Source organism: Montipora capricornis, chromosome 11, assembly GCF_036669925.1.
Source record: "Montipora capricornis isolate CH-2021 chromosome 11, ASM3666992v2, whole genome shotgun sequence".
NCBI classification, from domain to species: Eukaryota; Metazoa; Cnidaria; class Anthozoa; order Scleractinia; family Acroporidae; genus Montipora; species Montipora capricornis.
Window position 1 is genome coordinate 38315804 of NC_090893.1, and position 20821 is coordinate 38336624.

The following is a 20821-nucleotide window of genomic DNA, read 5'->3' on the forward strand; positions in this document are numbered from 1 at the left end:
TTCATTTATTCCTTTCCATATATTTTGCATATTATTTATATTTTCCCGAAGAAATCAAAGTAATATTGTTTTTTACTCAAACAAATAAGATTAGTAATTTTATTTCTATATTATATTATATTATTTTATTTTATTTTATTGTATTTTATTCTATTATATTTTATTTTTATTGCGTCTTTCAGCTTAGTTATTTTCACCGGTATCCTCCAAAGGACTGGAAGAGTTCTGGAGTAACTCCAGTTTTCAAACGTTGACCCAGCAAATTACAGGCCTATCTCTGTGCTTTCTGTAATAGCTAAACTTTTTGATAAGGCCATTTTCAATTTGACATATAAATATGAGTTAGTAAAGCCTCAGTCTGGGACACAATCGCCGATAGGTCTGCGCCACGTAGCAGACATATGCAAACATTTGTCCCTGTCGTCTGAGGCGATCTGCGGCGATCTGTGGCACACGGTCGGGAAAGTTGAATCTAGTTCTACTTTCCTGACCATTACGACGCTTCCGACTAAGACAATTTTAAATGGAAACGCGTGTCTGAGATGATTTCTGTCCTATCGGCGACACACTATTGTTCGCCTTGAAACACGTCCAGTCAGACTTGAAGTGGGCGCCTTTTTCTCCTCACTTCGCAGAGGATTAGTGGTACGCTTGTCTGCGGTCGCTTAAGATTTAACTGGAAACATTTACCTTCGGTGTTTACGATCATCTGCAATTAGACCGACGCAGACAGCTTCCGATAGTCACAAACAGTTACAGATCATGTGGAAATCAGGATTAATATGGAACAGTCTCACAGCTGAGGCTAAGCAAGTCTCACTACTTCAAATAGTTTTATTCTGCTATTGCAAATTAGAAATTACTTTTATAGTACTTAATATAAGATATTGCAACGAATGATTTTAGGTACTCCTGGACATTACATTTGTTGGATACATTAAATGCACACGGCTCTTGAGAGGACCTTTTTTTAGTGAAAAGGGTTCCACGGTTCAATAAAGTTTTGTTGTTGTTGTTGTATCGGCAATCTGGACTTGAGAAGAGGCCATCCTTTGGAATCTCCACGGAGCATTCAGAGAGGGTGTGTAGCTAGCATAAACGGATATTTCCGGGTTACTTGGACGTTCTTCAAGAACCCTATACCATCGTGGCAATTTCTTATTTGGGAGCCAAAGACAAAATTTCTCTAATCATGTCATACAACGCGGCATCTGTTATACTGCTATACTGTGCTCATTGTCCGTTTCCTGGTTGTTATGGCTGTACAGTCTTTTCAGTCGCAACGAGATTTGTCTTAAGGCGTTTATCAGCTGCTCAATGTCATTACTGAGAGTGAGAGTCACCTGGTGAAAACGTGTTTCGATGACTGGGTGCGTTGATATGTTACTACCTTGTAAAAGTTTCTTTGTACTGCTCTACTCTACTCTTCGCGACAAGTCGTCATCGCGGGGTACATTGTGAACAAAGACAAGATCAGTTTTCGAAGAACTCTTCTGCGTTTAGAATGAAGAGATTCGTGGCCACCATATGTTGTTTATTGTACGGCTCATTCTCAGACTCCCGCTTCCTTTTTGAAATGCTCGGCACCAGGCTTTCTTGATTTGAAAAAATGTTAACGTTAACTTGACATGAATTTTAGTAATGAAAAATGAAAAAGTCGGCTTGATATAGGCATAGTTGCATTGGTAAAGGAAAGTCGTTTTGACATGAATATATGGCAACTTGACATGAATATGAAAAACTGTGAAAAACTTGATTTATAGAGATATCATTTGACATAAATCATTTGTCAATTTGATATGAATATGAGAAACTTGATTTATAAATGTATAGTCAACACATGAAATTGGCAATCCTGATATTTTGTCACATTCGGACAAGCATACCGGTGGATAAGTCACTATCTAACAGTTTCAGTCTGTGCAATAATTTCAGTATTTCCTCCTGTAACCATGAATATGCACACCCTAAGAACATTTAAGTAAGGGTGTGTACGAAAACCTTGGAGAACGTTTAACGTAAGGCCCATTAGGCCAGAGCTTATCCTGGTTTCTGTAGCATGAAGCGACTACGAGTATTTGTACTCCTCCTCCCCTCCCCCCCTGGTTGGGATGCTAGTCCATCGCAGGGCTACCCCCACCATTAAATTTGCCGGTACCCATTTATAGACCTGGGTGGACTTAGGCACCATGAGAGTAAAGTGTCTTGCCCAAGAACACAACACAATGTCCCCGGCCAGGACCCGAAGCCGGGTCACTCACTCCGGAGTCCAGCTCCCTACCCATGAGGCTACAGCGCCTACCACCGTTCAAAGTGAACTATATTTTACATTTTGGATAGTGACGTATCCACTGGATAGAGTTATACAGCAATTGAGCAATTGGGGTCTGATCTACCGAACAAAATAACTGGGTAAAACTATGTTTACTTGGCTTTTTTTTTTGGCTTTTTTTTGGCTCTTTTTCAGCGAATAACTCAGAGCTGAGAATCGGACAGTATTTTACCTTTTAATCATCTGAGTAACGTTTTAATTTTCAAATGATAGCTGAGAATTTTGTAGTTACTGTCAGCTTATAAAAATATAAAATAAAGTTTGTCTTAGCATCTTGTGGATATCATTCACAAATAAGCTGGCTGTTAGTGGCATTAACCTTTACATAAGGTTGCTATGTGTTTCAAAGCTTGCATTACTTACAGCTACATAGTTATCCAGACTCATTTTAAAACAAGTTAAAGTGCTTCATCACCATTTTTTTTTGGTAGTTGGCAATAGCGAATGGGAACTGAATTTTATTCTCTTTCACTTGGTTTTAATTTGCATTAAGTTGTTTGGTGTTGAAGTTAATTAATGGTTATTATCGATACCTATGTTGTCTTTTAACCTCAATTTTCATCTGAATTTTTGAACATCTTTCAACAAGTGGGATGTGTGGGGGAGACAACTAGGCCCACTATATAGTGATGACCTTTCTTGAGTTCTAGATTGTGGATATATTCAGTATCTTTGATGTTTATTTTGTTAGAATGCGACAAAATTGTATGGTTAGTTAATTCAAGAGATAATAATAAGAAGTAGGCATTTATGTAGCGCCTTTATCCAATGTCCAAAGGCGCTTTACAACAATAAAAATCAAAATTAAAAACAGTAAAAGTTATAATAAATGCTGGTAAAAAATTGACCCAAGAAAAAAAAAACGTGTCAGTAGTAAGTCCTAGTAACTATACTTGAACAAATAAGTCCTAACCTTAAAGATTAACTTTATATCTAGTGGCAAAACGTATTCCATAATTTAGGAGCTGCAACGGAAAAAGCTCTACCACCATAACTCTTGACATTGTATCGAGGAACATTTAAAACATAATTATCAGATGATCGAAGCCTGCGAGTAGCAATAAAAAGCTCAAGCGTATCACACATACATTTATACAGGGGAGCTAAACCATTGAGAGCTTTATAAGTTAGGAGCAATTTATCCTGTAAACTATACGCTTCTCAATCGGTAGCCAATGAAGCTGACGTAACTGGGTAGTATTTACGACCACCAACAACCAACCGAGCAGCACAAATCTGAAGGTGAGACCAATAAGTAGCGAATTACAGTGGTCCAAGTAACAAACGCGTGAATTAGGGTCTAACTATTCGATAGAGACAACTATCGCGTAATTCTAGCAATATTCCTAATGTGAAAAAAAGCAGATTTACAAATGGCAGCGACGTGAGACTAAAGTGTCATGTCATCGAAGACGGTTCCCAAATTTCTCGCGGATGAAGTAGGTACCACATGCTCATTGCCAACAAGTAAAAGATCAAGCTGTGGGTGAGGGCAGTGTCGCGCTCCAATGACTAGCACCTTCATTTTACTGTTATTAAGCTTAAGCTTATTAGATATCATCCACTTATTTATATGACTAATGCAGGCCTCAATGCAGGAAAGAGCAGAAAGTTTGTCAACCATCGAAGATGACTCAAATTTGGGTGTCGTGTCATCTGCACAGAAGTGAAAACACATCTCGTGAAATCTAACTTTGTCCCCCAACGGTGACGTGTACAGTAAATAGTATACCATCTTCACTGTCAATACAACCACTGACTACCTTTGAGATACTAAGTTATGGGAAGTGAGATTTTGTCACCGCCTTCCGCTCTAAAGCAATCGAAACGGAAAACAAAAAAGACACCACAACAAAACTCAGAAAATAAGCAACTCCCCTTTCCAAGACATGATCATATAAACTTGTAAGAGAAAAACCTCCCAATTCGTTTGTGACGCGAAACAGATTTGTTACTGAAATTGCCGCAGGAGGATCCCCTGCAACCGTTGAAGCGCTGTCAACCAAGGCCGAAGCAACATGGGACATCTGTATGACCGTTCCTGTTTGCATGTAGTCTTCGGTAGTCTGGTGGGATTTCCACCACACATGCCTAGCTACATTTTCTGGGGAAGCACTTATGAGAGACGTAGTTATCGAACACCCGCTACGGAAGCGGTGCACAATTTCACCATTATGTATTCTGAGTGTAGCCAAGTGGAGGGATAGACGATTAGCAATCGCAGAGCCGATGAATGGTTTGTTCGACGCGGCGCCCTTCTTGTTGGTGGAACGGAAGAGATAGCAGTCTTTAAGGAAGAGGTCCGGCACAGCTGGTGGAATGACCCTCCCAATCGCAGCAAACAACTTCGCGATGGCAGTGCTTAAGACCTTTCAGTTTGTCCGCAAAAGAAAAGAGGGGCTTGACCTAGGATAAGATGGGGAAAAAAAGGGAATGACGAGCTATGCTAAGGTAGACCCCAAACAAAAAGGGCATAGGAAAAGAAAAGGGAGGGCAACACCCGCCAGCCTGGCTGGACCAGGAAGCCGTCCTGAGACAGGTTATAGGGAGTGGTTAAGAATTCCCTTCTGGTACGGCAAGGAGCGAGAGGGGAAATAAGTCTGACTACAAATAATAATAGGAAGAAGAAGAAGAAGAAGAAACCAAAAATAAACGGGACTATATGAGTTTCATGAAACACATTTAAATAACGCCACGTATTAACCAAATCTGGGTATAACACTCCTAATTTTGTTTACGGTGGCCGGAACTGCCCCTAGATTGAGAGTTACAAGACCTTCCAAAGTGGCCTCGCTTGCCACAGGAGAAGCACACAGGGCGCTGGCGACGTGGATACGGATAAAATCATGGCCTTTCACCTCTAGGAAGTTATTGGGGCAGTGGTTGCTTGAGAGCCTTTTGAATTTCCTTGGCTATCGTCACCTCTTCTTTATCCCCTACCAATTTGAGAAGGAACGGCTAAAATGAGGGATCAAGCAACAGAGGCCGGGTTTGCCGCAGGACGGTACTAAATCTGGACGCTCTTTCGTCTAATTTGTCCCTGGCGACGTCGACCAATTGCTAAAGACCTGCGAAGGCGATAAATTCCTGATGGACGTGCCAAATGCTGACGTAGAAGAGACAAAGAGGAATCAACAGATCCAGCGTCGTGTAACTGGCGAATAGCCGCAAGCTCTTTTTTTTTTTTTTTTTTTTTTAAGGAGGGTAAGTCGTCTCCAGCCTTCTCCTGAAGGAAGGCAAGAAAGTGAAAAATTACACGAGCGAAAGCGCCGATAATTCTCTTTTAAACAATAAACACGGACCAAACACACAAAAAAAACTCGTATGAAGCCATATGGAAACACGAATGAACTCTTCTTCAGGCCAAACAGGTTACCCCATTCCTTGTAAAGTTAACACACCACCAACTCTCTCTCAGGTCGAACACACAACCAAACTCTTTTTCAGGTCGAACGTACGACCAAACTCTTTCTCAGGTGGAAAGCAGGACCAAACTCTTTCTTAGGTCGGACACACGACCAAACTATTTCTGAGGTCGAACACACGAAGGGGGCAAAGTGAACGGAATAGCGAAAACGAAACAACTACAGAAAGAAACGAGCGGGGCGACACCACAGAGGGACACATAGCTGGCAAGACTTGGCAAAGCACGCGGTAGACATGTTAACTAAGGACCTGGGCCATGAGAGTGAAAAACATAACCTCGCCAACCTGAACTTGGGCAGCCGCAGCGCCCAGTGGCGCTTGAGGTTGTTGTGCTTGAGCTTGAACCTATTGGTCCTGTACTAACGGCTGTCCTTGTCCTGAGCGCTGAACTTGTATACGGTTAGCCAAAGCTTCAGCATTAGGTTCCGCGGGAATGGCCATAATGAAGTGCTGCAGCCTCGGCGACGAGAGACTCAAAGTTCAAAGCAAAAAATTCCACACTGGACCAGAACGGCGTAACTTGGCGAAAGAGACCGAAAACCAGAGAAGGTTTGCATAAATAGGCAAATGAGTTTCCTGGGGACTTGAATAGCATTGTCTCCTAAACCCTGAGGTGTTACAAGGAGACCGGCGTTGCGGGCAGGCTAAATCCGTGGATATTTTGACAGTGAAAGTACAAATAGGTTTTAAGACTGAGCCTTGAGGAACAACACAAAAAAGATCTCCACTGGTGGACTTTCCATCCCGAACCATCAAAAACTGCTTTTCATTACTGAGGTGAGATTTAAACCAGGAAAATTCTTTGCCCCTTAATACCGAAAGGACGTGACAATTGCTATGAAAGAATAGAATGATCAACGTTATCAAAGGCTGCAGATAGATCTTACAAAACAGTGCGGATAACAGACCGACGACTATCAATAGCTCGCAGGATATCATTTTGAATTCTAAGCAAAGTTGTTTTAGTACTATGCAATTTCTTGTATGCAGACTGAAAAACTTCACCTAGATCATTATTTAAAATATAGCTGGTTAACTGATGAGCAGCAGCCTTTTCAATTAATTTGGAAGTAAACATTAGATTCGAAACCGGTCGAAAATTACTAAAAACCTGAAAGTCAGAATTCAACTTCTTCAATATATTAAAGGGATCAACAGCGCTTCCTTGTGAACATCCGCAACAGTTCCTGTCTCAAACGAAAGATTCATCATTTTAGTAATCACGGGCAGAAGGTCAGGAAGGCAGAATTTTAGCACACACAGAGGAGCTGGATCCAAAGCACACTACTTTATAGAACCACTCTTGATAAGATGTTTCACTTCTTCAACCGACACCTCTTCAAAGATGGTCAACTGAAAAGGGCAGTGGACTGAGTCTGAGAGGAAAGGTGCCGCATCGCAAGCATCACTAGAGAGGTTATTACGGATATTTTGCTATTAAAGAAATCTGCGAATCTCTCGGCTCAATCCACATTAGAAGAAGGAGGATAGCTCAGTTCAGCTCTCTTGTGCAGTAATTTATCCACAGTTTAAAAACAGTTTTTACAGTTCCAGACATTTTTTTTTTCAAGGCTTAAACCCATTAAAAAGCCTATTTTCGGATTCCTGTGCTGTTTTGAACGAGCGACGAAGTCCTGGGCTAACGAGGTAGCAGGAGTAACTCACTTCACAATCACGCGCTATGCTACTGACACAGTAAGTGACAGTATAAGTTCTGTTATGTATTAAGTAATATTGTATGAAACTCCCTCCACAAACAATTCACCATTTCACTACCAACAAAGCTACAACTTACTCCAGCTACGTCACAGGTCCCAGTCCCCCTTCACGCTCGATCAAATCTGGGTGTCCCAAAAGATCACTAACGACGAGGAATCCTGGAATAATTTTTGAACAATTTTATCGGCGCACCATTAAACTTTTCTTCTAAAAGATAAAAAAAGGGTGATAGGCACTTTAAGACGAGTTGTTAAATTAATGGTTTCTTTTGTTCCCTTGGCTAGGTACCAGTGAAGGTACTAGACTATAAAGTGCTACTAAATTTGTGTATTTGCTAAAGAATATGTTTAATTAAGCTTTCATTACTGGTGAATTCAGCTTTATTGTAAGGGGTTTTCATGTCCACAAATGATAGAAGTCTTCACAGCTCTTTAGAAGTAAAGATAGGTTCTTCGATAAGGTTCTAATAGCATTTGATATTAATAACAGTTCTAGGCCCGGTTCTCGGTTCTACGTCTTTTACTTTTCTTGATTTATATCAATGATATATAGCTCTCTTTTTATTTATTTGCTGATGATACAAACCTGCTGGATGCTGACAAGGATTTGAAGTCACTAGAAAGCGTAGTCAACATCGAATTGCAGAAAGTCCGTGACTTGGTAAATGCAAATAGGCTGACCGTAAATGCAAAAAAAAATCAAATATTGTCCGACATTTCTAGACCATCACAAAAGAAGCATGTGAGAGGCGCAGTGGCCTCATGGTTAGTGCGCTCGACTCCGGATCGAGTGGTACGGGTTCGGGCCCTGGCCGGGGACATTGTGTTGAATGTGTTCTTGGGCAAGACACTTTACTCTCACGGTGCCTCTCTCCACCCAGGTATATGAATGGGTACCGGCAAAAATGCTGGGGGTAACCCTGCGATGGACTAGCATCCCATCCAGGGGGGAGTAGAAATACTCCTAGCCGCTTCATGCTAAGGAAACCGGGGATAAGCGCCGGCCTGATGGGCCTTTCTAGGCTCGTAACAGCGGATCTTACTTTTACAAAAGAAGCTTAACTATCACATTAATATAAGGATAATTATATAACAATACCTCAAACAGTGATACTTCTCTTGAATGTAAAGATTATGTAAAGTTCCTTGGAGTGCTCATCGATAAAAAGTTGACCTGGAAATATCATACCCATACCAATTATATTGTCTCTAAAATTAGCAGAGTTATTAGAATTATTGCACGATTCAGGCACTCCCTTCCCTTTAAATACTTTAATCAAAATTTACCGTTCTCTGATTTTCCCATATACTTACTATGGAATTGCTGCCTGGGGCCATGCTGCACAGGTTTATTTGAGGAAGATCTTTATCTTACAGAAACGAGCTCTTGGGCTAATGTGATTTGCTGATAATACATCTCATGCTATTCCGTTAATGTTTTCGTCCTCAATATGTTTTATTTTTAAACAGTATGTTCTGTTATGCACTACATATCTATCAATTCTGCACCTGAGAATATCTGTGATCTTTTCACCTGTTCATCCGGCATTCATTCATTTAACACTAGATTTTCTGATGTTGGTAACTTATATGTTAATAAATAAAGACTGAGTATTCGACTTAATTCGCTTTTCATTTTCGGGGCTAAGCTATGGAATTGCCTGAAGCCTGACTTGCGCAAACTTAGGGAAAAAAAAATTTAAAAATAAAATTCACCAATTTTTACTTGTGGTGCTTGGTGATGAGGATGATTATGTTGATGTTTCAACGTTAATCTTAAAATTTACTAGTTATCATTATTACCAATATACGTGGCCAAATAGAAAATCGGCCTCTTCAAAACACACGTTCAGCGGGCTGCAAAAGACTGACAGCGGGCTGCTAATGCATTATCAGCCCTACAGCTGATTGGTTCTTGCTTCAACTTTGTGATATGCCTATTATTTATAGATGATTTTAAATTAATTTTAAATAAGTTCACTGGACTGAGTTGATTCTTTAATAGCTTGTTCAATCAACACTTACATGATGATTTGAAGTGACTTTGAATTCGTTATTCACTTAGCTTGTATTATTAAAACTCGCATTCTTGATATCATTTGGCCTTGTTTATTGATAATAATGATAATGACATGACTTTTTTCGGGAATATTGTTTATTTGCGCCCTTGTAGTGTCATTTGTGTCCCGCACTTTCTATGACATAACCTATATATATGACCGCCCGGGGATACAATTTTTTTTCTTCTTGCGCTGATGTATCTCTCACTCGTTTTCTGCACTGACCGTCCTGAGATGTACTATCAGCACTCTTAGGACACTTTCCATTTGACAGAACTGACCGGCCAGACCAGGCATTTGGAAGGACTAACTGTACAATGCCTTTAAATTAACACACTTTGAGGATGATATATACTCCTCCAGAAGAATGCAAGGTATTATAATGCAAGTGTTCCTTAGAATTGTTGCATTTTCTTTGCAAACTGATGTGTCTTGCCGGGTAGTTCTGACTGAGGGAAAGCGCCTTAAGATAAAGACAAGTTCGTATATATTGCCGGCAGTCATGAGGTATAATCCTCTATTTATTAATGCTTTTAAGGTTCTTTATTGAGCGAAGAGAAATAACTACTTTTTGAAAGAGTTTTTTTGTGACATGTGGAATAAGGTCAAGGAAAGTGGTTTCCACTTCAAGAGCTTGTTTCCTCACGTATATCACACAAATCCAATTCAATAATTATTGTTGTATCAAATATTGTTTGAGAGACGGATATCAAGCCACAAAAGCACTAGTGGAGGTCCCCTGTTTATTTTCTTTTGAAGAGGGACAAATATAAATCGATTAACTAAGTGTGAGGTCATTATCCAATGATGCCAAGCTCGTGGATTTTGTAGGACTCTGTAGGTTGGGCGATTTCCCGGCAGAATTAATTGTAGGTTGTGAGCCAATCAAATTTAAGAAAGGAAGTTCGTGCGCAATGTTGCAAGATTTGTCAAAATTAATGGCTGGCTAAGAAATCACTGAATAATCGGCTTATAACTGAGAAATATGTACTAGACATTTAGCTGTTGGTTTAGACTCCAATACCCTCACACAGACCCTCGTAATGTCTCACTGTAAATCATTGATGATACCCATCATTTATTGTTCTTTTTTTTTTTTTTTTGCTTCTGACACAAACAAAACGCTTTTCTCCTTTTGACATGGCCTGAGATAAGCGGAAAGATACTTATTCAGTAGGGAAAATAATAATATTATTCTCTGGTTAACTTTCGGTTTGAAGGCCAAAAGTACATCACTCTATAATGTCCACCGAATGAATGAATGAATAAACATTAAACGCAAATGTTGGCTGGAATTTATAATTGTTTTTAAAACTAGTTTAAAACTATTGTAGTTTTACTTTTACTTGCTGTTATTGCCACAGTCTGAAACACTTGAACTAAACATGTAAAAACGTTTAAAACATTTTAAACAACCCAGAATGAGCTCTAACGAGAATCTCATAATCCGCTGAAATGACTTATTGTTCTCTCATTTCCTGGAGTGACTCGTAGGAGTTGGTGTGCAGTTATGTTGATTTGTATTCACACCTTTTTCAGCCTCAAGCTCAAGTGAAGAAGGTCAGGAATGTCGAGGGCTTGTTGAAGATCGTTACTACACGAGAATTCGCAGATTTCGCACCCTGTGTTGGCCCAGCGTGTTGGGAAGACATGTAACCTTGAATAGTGTGTATGGAAGTATTGACGTGACGGCTGTGTATGAAGTGGAAGTTTACTCTGCTCAAAGAGGTATAATATTTACAATGCAACAAACTTGTAGTTTAACTGATTTACTTATTTTTCCCTTCTGCCTTTCTTGATTATAATGTAACTTGGCAAGTTATGCAAAATCGATCTTCCGCATGCAAAATCATTTTTCTCGTAATGATTACAAGAGTTCAACTTCATTAAAAAATACTCAGGTAATCCTGGCTGACACGATTAATGTACAGACTAATACAGGAAATCAGGATTTTTTAGACGACAGCCTATCACAAAGCTTCGATTTGCATCATGAACTTCATCTGCATCATATTCGACCAGGCCTAAATTACCGTCGTTTGTGGTAAATTATGGTGGTTTGTGGTAGTTCTTTCGCATCTCGGACCACGAAGACTAAGGATACGTTCGATTGACCGTATTCTCGTTTTTACGAGATTCACATTAAAATTGTCAAACACCTGCTAAAATGCTATTTTAAACATATCTTTATTATCCTTGTTGCTTCAAAGCGCCAGACATACCGTTTTAAATCATCACTACACGTATTCTTATTCCAGAATAGGGGTCAATAGAACGCACCCTAAGTTAAGGAGGCTGCAAACAGTATTTTTTTTTCTCAGAGCACTGGCGTTTTAGCCATAAACTTAAACTGTTCGCGTCAGGTCACGAATCCAAAATTGTGAACAGAAATAAAAATGCGACCTACAATCGTAGAACCGGGAAAAAAGTTTCTTAGAGTTCAGCAATATGTTGAAACTTACCTCGTACACCTTCGTAAGTTTTTTCGCAACTTCTTTCGCAAATTTTTTTTTGGCTAATCATCTTCCAACGATGTTTTCACAAATAATCCAAGATCTACTGGATTAATTTTAGGTAAAAGTTTAATGGAATTTAATTTTCAAAATGGTTTTCAAGGTATTTTTCGAAACTGATTTTAATGGACTTGTGGCAGTGTCGTACTCAGCTGCCATCATGGCAACAGTCGGGGACTCGTGGACAACCTTTAGAAGCTGACTAAAAAAAGTAGTAGACAAATATCAAAGTGTTTCCCGTCTAAAAGATCTCTGTTGTAATCCTTTTCCTTTGGAAACCCACTCGTGCCTGTGGAAAACCCTTTGGAGCCTCCATAACAATCCTCATTAAGACCAATAACTCATAAGTCGCGATCTTGAATGCGCTCATTGGTTTATGAACTTGAACACGGATTCATTACTCTGCTGTTGAGAGGAGTCCTCTAATGTAAGAGTGTAAAGTCGTTTTCTTTAAGAAAGAAGATCGTGTTTTTATATTTCAAGAAACAGAGATATCTGTTCAGTTTAACGCCTTCAAAAACCGAAATTATTATTACCACACAAGTGAATAGTTCTCTCTGCGTGCGCTCATTGGCTAACTCGGAGTTAATTATCCAATTACTGTTCCTCTCCGAGTAGCCGGCGTGCGAGATTTGAAATTTCCGACCACATTTTGAAAAAATAAAGTAGCTTTTTGGTTCGCTTGTTCTTCAGCTTGTGTGGTGTATTCTAAAACAATTATTCACCTTTTCTCCGGTGACTAATTGTTAAATATCAGGTGTCTATAAATTTCAAAGTTGTACTGGTGAGTATCTTCAACATTTAAAGTGGGACAATTTTTCTTTTTTCAACTGGATTTGCTTACATTGAGGCCCTGTTAGAGGAGTTTCATTCATCCCTTATCCCTAAAATTACTTATCAAAACTATCTTGGTTATCCCTTATCCCTACAGTTGTTTTGTCAGTTATCCCTTATCCCTAAGACGTCTAACAGGGTATCTACATTTTAAGTCTGTTCTAACCGAATGAAAAGCCAACCTTTTCCGGTTCATTATAACCAAGACAACAATTATGCTAATTCTGGGTAAATAATTTACTTGGAACTTGGCTCTAAGTTTTTGCTGATATATAGTCAGATGCAGTAATGAAACTATGACTGAACAACGCGGCCTAGGAGTTCTATCTGGAACTAACCACATTGGTTATTAAACGTTTGATGTTATAAAATAGACAGCTGTGAAATCCACTCATCGTGTGAATATAATCCCATATTATTTTTTAGGTTGTCAGATTCAAGCAATTAGCTTGTTCATTAGTGGCAGAGCCCCAGATGGCGTCTTCTCAGCTTCCTCATCCAGAGTTAATAACGGACCTGAAAATTGTCGACTGAACGGAAATGGTGCATGGTTACCAAGCACCAAAAGAAATGCTAGCGACTTCTTACAAATCAACCTTGGTTATGAGTTCTACATTTGCGCCACAGCAACTCAAGGAAAGCCAACTGTTGATCAATGGACAACAAAATACAAGATATATACATCGTTGAACAACATAAACTGGACAACCTACAAAGAGAATGGGACAGAAAAGGTTTGTAATTAACTTTTCAAGAAAGATTTGTCATACTCTTTTAGACAAATTCTATGGGAAAATTCACCGCCTGGCGATGGAATTTCACGTCAAATTTCATCCAAAAAACCAAGGTACCCCAAGGTAACGATGTAATTTGAGCATCACGATCAGTTAAAATAATAACCGTTTGTATGAGAATTTGCAAACGTCTTTAGGAGTCGAAAATAAAAGAACATGAATTGAACAAAAATGCTTTTCCTTGTCTTCTCGATACCTTTCACGCAAAGGAATTGAAAATCGCCAAAATGGGCTGATTTGGTCCTTAGCAACACGCTTGATTCGGATCTTCCGTGCAGGAAACTGTTGGAAAACACCTTACCGACCTGACATCTTCTAAAATACGTCTGCTAAGGCCAGCATGGAGCAAGAAAGGTGGAGCGATGTAAAAATTGTACATCATAAGCTTGCCCCTGAAAAAGTACTTTTCCGCGAAGTTACCCGACACACCGGTCATGTGAGCACGTGCTAATTTGATAATGCTTGCGTCATCAGCATGTGAATTCAAGTCAAATCACATAACTTTTCTCATGCACGGCTACAAAACTATGGAGAGTTTATTTGAATTCTGTCCGACAACTTTCTCAGTTATTTCATGTCTTCCATTGATTTTCGAAAATAAACTCTTGCGAAAAAATAGCCCTTGAAAAGTCGTGTATATAGGTTTATGAATTTTATTTGAATTTGTGCTACCCGTCACTTCCTACCCATTGTGACCCGCCACCAGTCGCCTGTCTCCCGCCACCCGCCACCCGCGGAAAAGTCCTGCCGTGTATTCCTTGACAAGAGTCACTGCATCCGCCATCACTAAATGGAAAGTTTCACTGAGATGTATTTTTTATCCCGGTCTAGCACGTCTCCTACACCTGAAGCCTACCTGATCTTTCATGATTGAAATCAATTGACTTTCGTGACGATTCGAAGCTTTCCCTTACTTGTTAATCTTTCGCACTAGTGTTTCGTTTCTATCAGCACAAATAACGGTACAAAGTGTTGGTCCAAAAATATCACTGGAGATCTCCTTTCCAAACGGCGTCTCAAGATTGAAATAAGCTTGCGTTTTATTTCGTTATTGTTTCGGATACCTTTAGCACAAAGTCAACAGATTTCCTCTGTCGCTTTCGTAGAAACAAACACTTTTTTCATCGGATTGCGCCATCAAGTGCAGGACTTGCGAATGACGTTAACGCCTTTTTGGCGCGAAACTCTAATGGGTGTGCTCGCAAAAACATTTTCTCCTGGGATTCTCGTGAGGTCGACTTGTGGCAAGTCTACGCTTTGCCGTCTTGCAGCAGTTACGCGACAACCGCTTGACATTTGAATGATGTAACCACCCGTGAAAGGGTTTACAATTTCACTGGAAGTAGGCCTATTTTTCAACAAAAGCGTGAATTTTTGTTTGCTTGGTTGCCAGAATAATGCAAGCCCGATATCCTTTGTGCTCTTGTTTTTTAATGTGTTGTAAGGCATTAATAAATGACAACAAGTAGCGTTTTTCATTTCTCTCCCGCTTCCTACACTCTTAGAACTCCCGCATCCCGCCCTTTTCTCTCTCGCCTCCCGTACTCCTCCCGCCCCTATTCTCCTAGGCTCCCTCCCCCCTGTCCCCCTCCACAGAATACGACAAATCTGCACCAGCCTATCGCCAAATTAAAATAGAAAAAAAGTGCAAGTTCTTCAGCGACCGTGGAACAGCAGCTTTCAGTGGTAGAGTACACAGAAGATAAACTAGATGCCAGTAAATGTTTCCATTGATTTTCAGTCGAATATTATAATCCCAACGGTAGCAACAGCAGTTCTGTGTGTTAAAAAAAAAAAAACAGCGTTTACTCCGTTTTGCCTCCCAAAAACTCACGTTAGCAATAGACGATGTATTTTAAATTAAAGTTCAATTCGAGTAACTGTTTAATACTTGGAGGCAAACAACTTACCAGCGTATTTGTTGAGTTGACTTTGTTTGTTTAGATACACGTTGTACTTTCAGGCGCTGTCGAAGATTTTTTCCCCAGTTCATGAATTGTGCTGGTGAAATACCCGATCTTAAAACTCTCCGTCCCAGTGCATTCAGTTTGATGATATTGAACGTAAAATATAAATCACAGCCTATGTAAAAGTTCAGAAAACGAAGATTTGTAAAACACGAATGAACTTTATTCGTCTTGATTTCTATTGCTGGCTATTAATCACTTGAAATGGCGTTTTAGCGCCCACTTATTACTGCAACATTCGACTAAGGACATTTTTATAAAGCTATGCGATTGAAGGAAAACTCACCACCTGAATCGTGAATTCCATGTTAAATTTCACTTTAAAAAAACCGATATTTCACCCTTCGTAATTCGTGCGATATATCCGGGTTTTTCGCGTGAAATTTAACGTGGATTTCCCTCGTCAGGAGATGAATTTTCCTATAGAATACGCAAGTATGCATGCCTCGTCGATTTCGTATTCATTTAAAGGCGCGTTTACACGACAGAGGAAAGATGGCACGGGTCCGATAAAAAGTGGAACGGTTCCATTCATTTTTGTAAAGAAACAGTGAACCTTTATCCGTTCCGCTTTGGGACCATAGGCGCCTATGGTCCCGTAGCGGAACGGATAAAAGTTGACTGTTTCTTTACAAAAATGATTGGAACCGTGCCATTTTTCCTCTGTCGTGTAAACGCGCCTTAACTTGTCGTTATTTTAGGGTACTTAGGGAAATTTTAGTTAATCACGAGTTTAAAACTCGAAAATGGTTATGTGGAATTCCTTTACTGATAAAATTATCGTTTCATCACACACATGATTGTGAGCAAAAACGACCTTTATCCAGGTGATTTGTCATAAACATGAAATACTTTGGGCCGACCTTTTTGAGTTTAAGACTACCCCAATGGAATCCGTTTCAGTCTTGTCCATTTGAGTCCACACTGCTTCTTGTTCCTTTTGCTGTTCTTTTCGTATGTTGTTCCACAGTTTCAAGTGGTTATTGCAATATTTCATTCTACTTCTATGGGCATTTTGGGTGTCGTGTGAAATTACATCATTCTAAAGCCCACGGTATGTTCAAATTGCGAAAACACGGCAGAACAACCTTCTAACCCAAGCCGACCATATCATCAGTTGTCGACCTTAAAGCGCAATGTTCATCTGCCTTACGCCAGAACTTCTTCAATACTTGCTTGCTTCCCTATTCAACGCTAGTTGGGTGTCTCGAAAGAACTTAACTTCGATAAACGATGTGAAGTTTTCATATTACTGTATGTTCTTACTGGATCAAAAGCTCTAGTCGCGATATGTCGCTTACGCAAGACATTAGGGAGCTTAAAGGTGCGTTCCTTTTAGCAATCCGGATTCGGATTCACACAATCTGATTTTTGTCTCACCGTTCCATTTATCCTAATCTGAAATGCGATTCCAATCCAAGGAATCCACCCCCAGTGGTGGATTTTTTGGACTCAATTTCAATTCGGATTCGGATTCTTCGTTCCTTTATCCATTTCATCGCACTGACGCGCAATGCTTTTTGGGAATTCATCATGGCGTCCAACGGATCGAACTCCACAGGTACCTGTTGTGTCGTTGTTTGAGTTTGTTCTCAAACGAATATTTCTGTGGGATAGAAATGAAATTGGTCTTAATTAGCTAAATTAGCTCGTCATTCATTAACAGAAAAATGCCGTCGTTGTCGTCGATAGATTCTGTGAGCTAGTATCCATCGTCGTCGACTAAATCAAGTAAAGCATTGAAAATTGCCAGCCTTCGAATGCCCGCCATTTTGTTTTCAATATCCGCGGAAGACTAGAGACGAGACAGGCAGCGAAAACGTCACAAATTTAATGAGCAAAAACAATAGCTTTGCACTCTCTGTACGTGCATTTTTCATTTTTGTTCATTTCTTTCACGTTTTCGGCAAATCTACAACGTGAAATTACCAAATCTCAAGTTTGACGGGGAACGTGAACAAAAGGCAGCGAATTTGAATTTTCTGTCGTAGATTAACCACCGTACCTTCTAATTCAGTTCCTGGAAAGTTACACTAGTTTTTGGAAGTTAGACAAGCCGACAATAAATTAATAAACCTGACCCCCTTACAATTTTAAATGACGTTTTCGTTACCGTCGCGTCGTAGATCTTAAAAAAAAACGGAAGTGAGCTGTTTTCCCTTTTAACCTGTTTTTACACGACCACATTTACATTGCTAAGTATCTTCTTTCCATTAGAGATGACTGCTGTAAAAATCTGGGAGAAACCATTGTCCTGGCACGCGAAATGTTCTCTTCCGTTTGCCGTCTGCGTCTCAAAAATGCACGTGCTTAAGCTCCCTATTCTCCATACGCCTCGTTCCATAAAAAGAAGCACTTTGTACTCAAAAAGTCAGGTAAAAAAAAAACAAAAACAAAAAAAACAAGTACAACAAATTAAACAAACTTTTAGTTTCCATTATTGTAATTTGGACTGCCTTAGCTTGATGTACCATCACCATTCATAAGTCTGTATATCCACTGAGAATAGCAAGGTCAGATCTATTTTACAGTTACATGTACATTTTGTCAGAGTTCAATACTTGAGTGTGCAGATTAAGCAGAGCGTACAAAGAGTGGGTTAGTTACTGTAGTTCTCGCGAATTGGCTCTGGTTTCCGGATTCCGGATTCCTGCTTTTAGTGCTGCCATTTACTTGTTCTTCTTGTAGTCACTTTGTAGAGGCTGACGCATTGCAGTCTTGCCAATAAATTAAGTTTTTGATCAGTTTATAATATTCATAGAAAACTGTTATTCGGGCCATTTAGAATTTTGTTAGCTAGGCTTAGAGGAATGCGTGAATTGAAAGTTTTTGTAGGCTTAAAATGTGTTTGAACATCAAGTAAGTAATGCTGCTGTCGAAAGGTGGACCCTTGAAAACTTCATCGTCGAGAAAAACCATGCGCTTCGACAACATTGAACTAACAAACTCACGCATGCATTGACTAATTAATCCTACAGGATAGTAATTTCAACATACAATATTGGTTTCTAAATGAGCCGTGTACCTATCTACTCTTACATATATGTATAGTTATAAAAAATACTAAAATTCTTTTAAACAAATACTAACGTTACCTACATGTATGTTACAGAGACTAAATTGCTTAAAACAAAATTTGAGTACTTTATTATAGAAAATAATAACTATTGATAACAAAAAACATAATTATAAAAAAAACCTAATCTATAACTATCGGGTTGGTCCTTCCTCAAAAAACGCTTTGAAACTAATTTCAAATGTCACATGGGAGTGCATCCCATGCTGCTACCCCTCGACGAGCAAAAGATCCTTTTAACCAGTTTTGCTTAGGTTTGGACAAGTGCATATCAAACTTGCTTCTTCGGATATTGTAGTTATGCATCTCGGAGTTCAACAAAAAAGCACGCTTTTTTTAGCAATTACCCCACACAAGGCTGCAACAGTCGAAGTACGGCTGTACTGATCGATTAATAGAGTCCAATGTTCCTAAGTCTTTCGTTAGAGGTCTAATTTTATACTTACTATTTAATATATACACAAGCAGGAGTGTTTTATGATGTATAAAAGTCCTGAGGGCGAAGTCCGAGGGATATTTATATCTGATAAAACACGTGCTGCACGTGTTTGAAGTGGCTTAAAATACTCCTCCATATTCAATAGCCGTTTTGACCAAATGGGATAAAGACTATTCCTCCATGAAAGGCGGTCTAGCTCAGTCCGCCTGGATATCTAAAAACACCCTGAACAAAGGAGACGTTACATAAAAAGACACGCCAGTTTAGTTCACCTCGAAATCGAAGAAATGTATTTCAGCGATGTATAAAAATGTTATTTACTTTGCCTGGTAAGTGCAAAAATGCTCCGGTCTAGTTTTTTTAGGGCTCTTGAACCGAGGACAACATGCCTCTAAAACGACAGTTAAATTAGGCGGCTAAAGACGGTAGAAGAGCAAGAGAAAAAAGACTTGGATGACTGCATTGCAAAGGTTACCAGGAATGCAACAAGGTGGTCGTTTAAGGTTTTCTCCGAGTGGCAGATATCAAGGAACAACAAAGAAAGGAGTCATGAAATGCATATGTTAATAAACATAAGGCATTACATAATGTCACTGGTGGTATTATATAATTCTTCATTTTGCATTCCATTGTTCATCTATTTACCCCGCTATTTTGAAATCCCTGGGGCCACGTTGAAATCCCTCGCCAGGCTTTCAGGTTTGTTGGGTGAATTACCAGGTACACGAATAACAACTTACTCACGTGTCTTGCGAAATTCATCCGATTGGTCAAAACGAGTATTGAATATGATGGATGAGTATTTCAAAGCATACACAAACCATTTTTGGCCTTTAGGTCAGTACGATGTGCAATATGTGATTATCCTATGACAGTCTAAATTCATCAATGTGTATGCTGAGCAACTTATGATAGCTTTCCTTTCAATAGGTTTATCGCATATACTAAGGGTGCGTTTAAGTGACTGTATTCTGGAATAAGAATACATGGAATAGAAGTAAGAAAGCCTTCCTTTTACGGAAATTCACATTAAAATTGTCAAACAACTGCTGAAATGCTATTTTAAACATATCTTTATTATTTTTGTTGCTTCAAAACGCCAGAAATGTTTTGGCTGGAACCGACTGTCATATAACTCGTTTTCGAGGCCTGTAGATGCCCTCTTACTTACGATTTTTTCTCGCATGGGGCACCTGTATATGGAATGTTCTTGTCCAATTTCTCCCTGAGCATACCGAAATGTAGATTCATTTTAGCCCCTATGTCTTTTTTTATCAGTATATGATCGACCCCCACTGGAAATCTCGTTAATCATTACTGTCTTACGACCTAACGTACTGCTTATTACTTTTCGAGTTTCTCTTATGTTGTCGCCATTTTCTTGGATGTCGTATTTTTTTATAATTTTGATATTAACCTTCTTTCTGGTATTTCTCAGTATAATTTACTCAGTCTAACTCATTCTTTGTTTTGACCAGTCTACGTAGCTTCTTTATTCGCGAATAAAATTTGATTGTTCAAGGAAAATTGTTCGTGAATTTATCAAAATGGTTTTTTTCGTTTTCCCTTGTGGTCCACATCGAAAACATGTCGTCAGTGAAACATTTCCAGTCGTCAGGTTAGTGGGGGCGTTCTTTCAAACAGATGTTTTTCAACATGAAG

The 20821-nt window shown here is 39.3% G+C and overlaps 1 protein-coding gene across 6 annotated transcripts in view; it reads left to right on the top strand.

The window, feature by feature from the left end:
- Nucleotides 1-20821, top strand: part of LOC138024923 (cell adhesion molecule DSCAML1-like) — a 147073-nt gene that overhangs the window by 68176 nt on the left and 58076 nt on the right. For all 6 annotated transcript variants that reach the window (XM_068872123.1, XM_068872122.1, XM_068872121.1 and 3 more), the window contains 2 exons: nt 11076-11264; nt 13310-13617. In XM_068872123.1, the coding sequence (XP_068728224.1) occupies nt 11076-11264; nt 13310-13617 (497 nt within the window). The remainder of the gene's footprint in view (nt 1-11075; nt 11265-13309; nt 13618-20821) is intronic.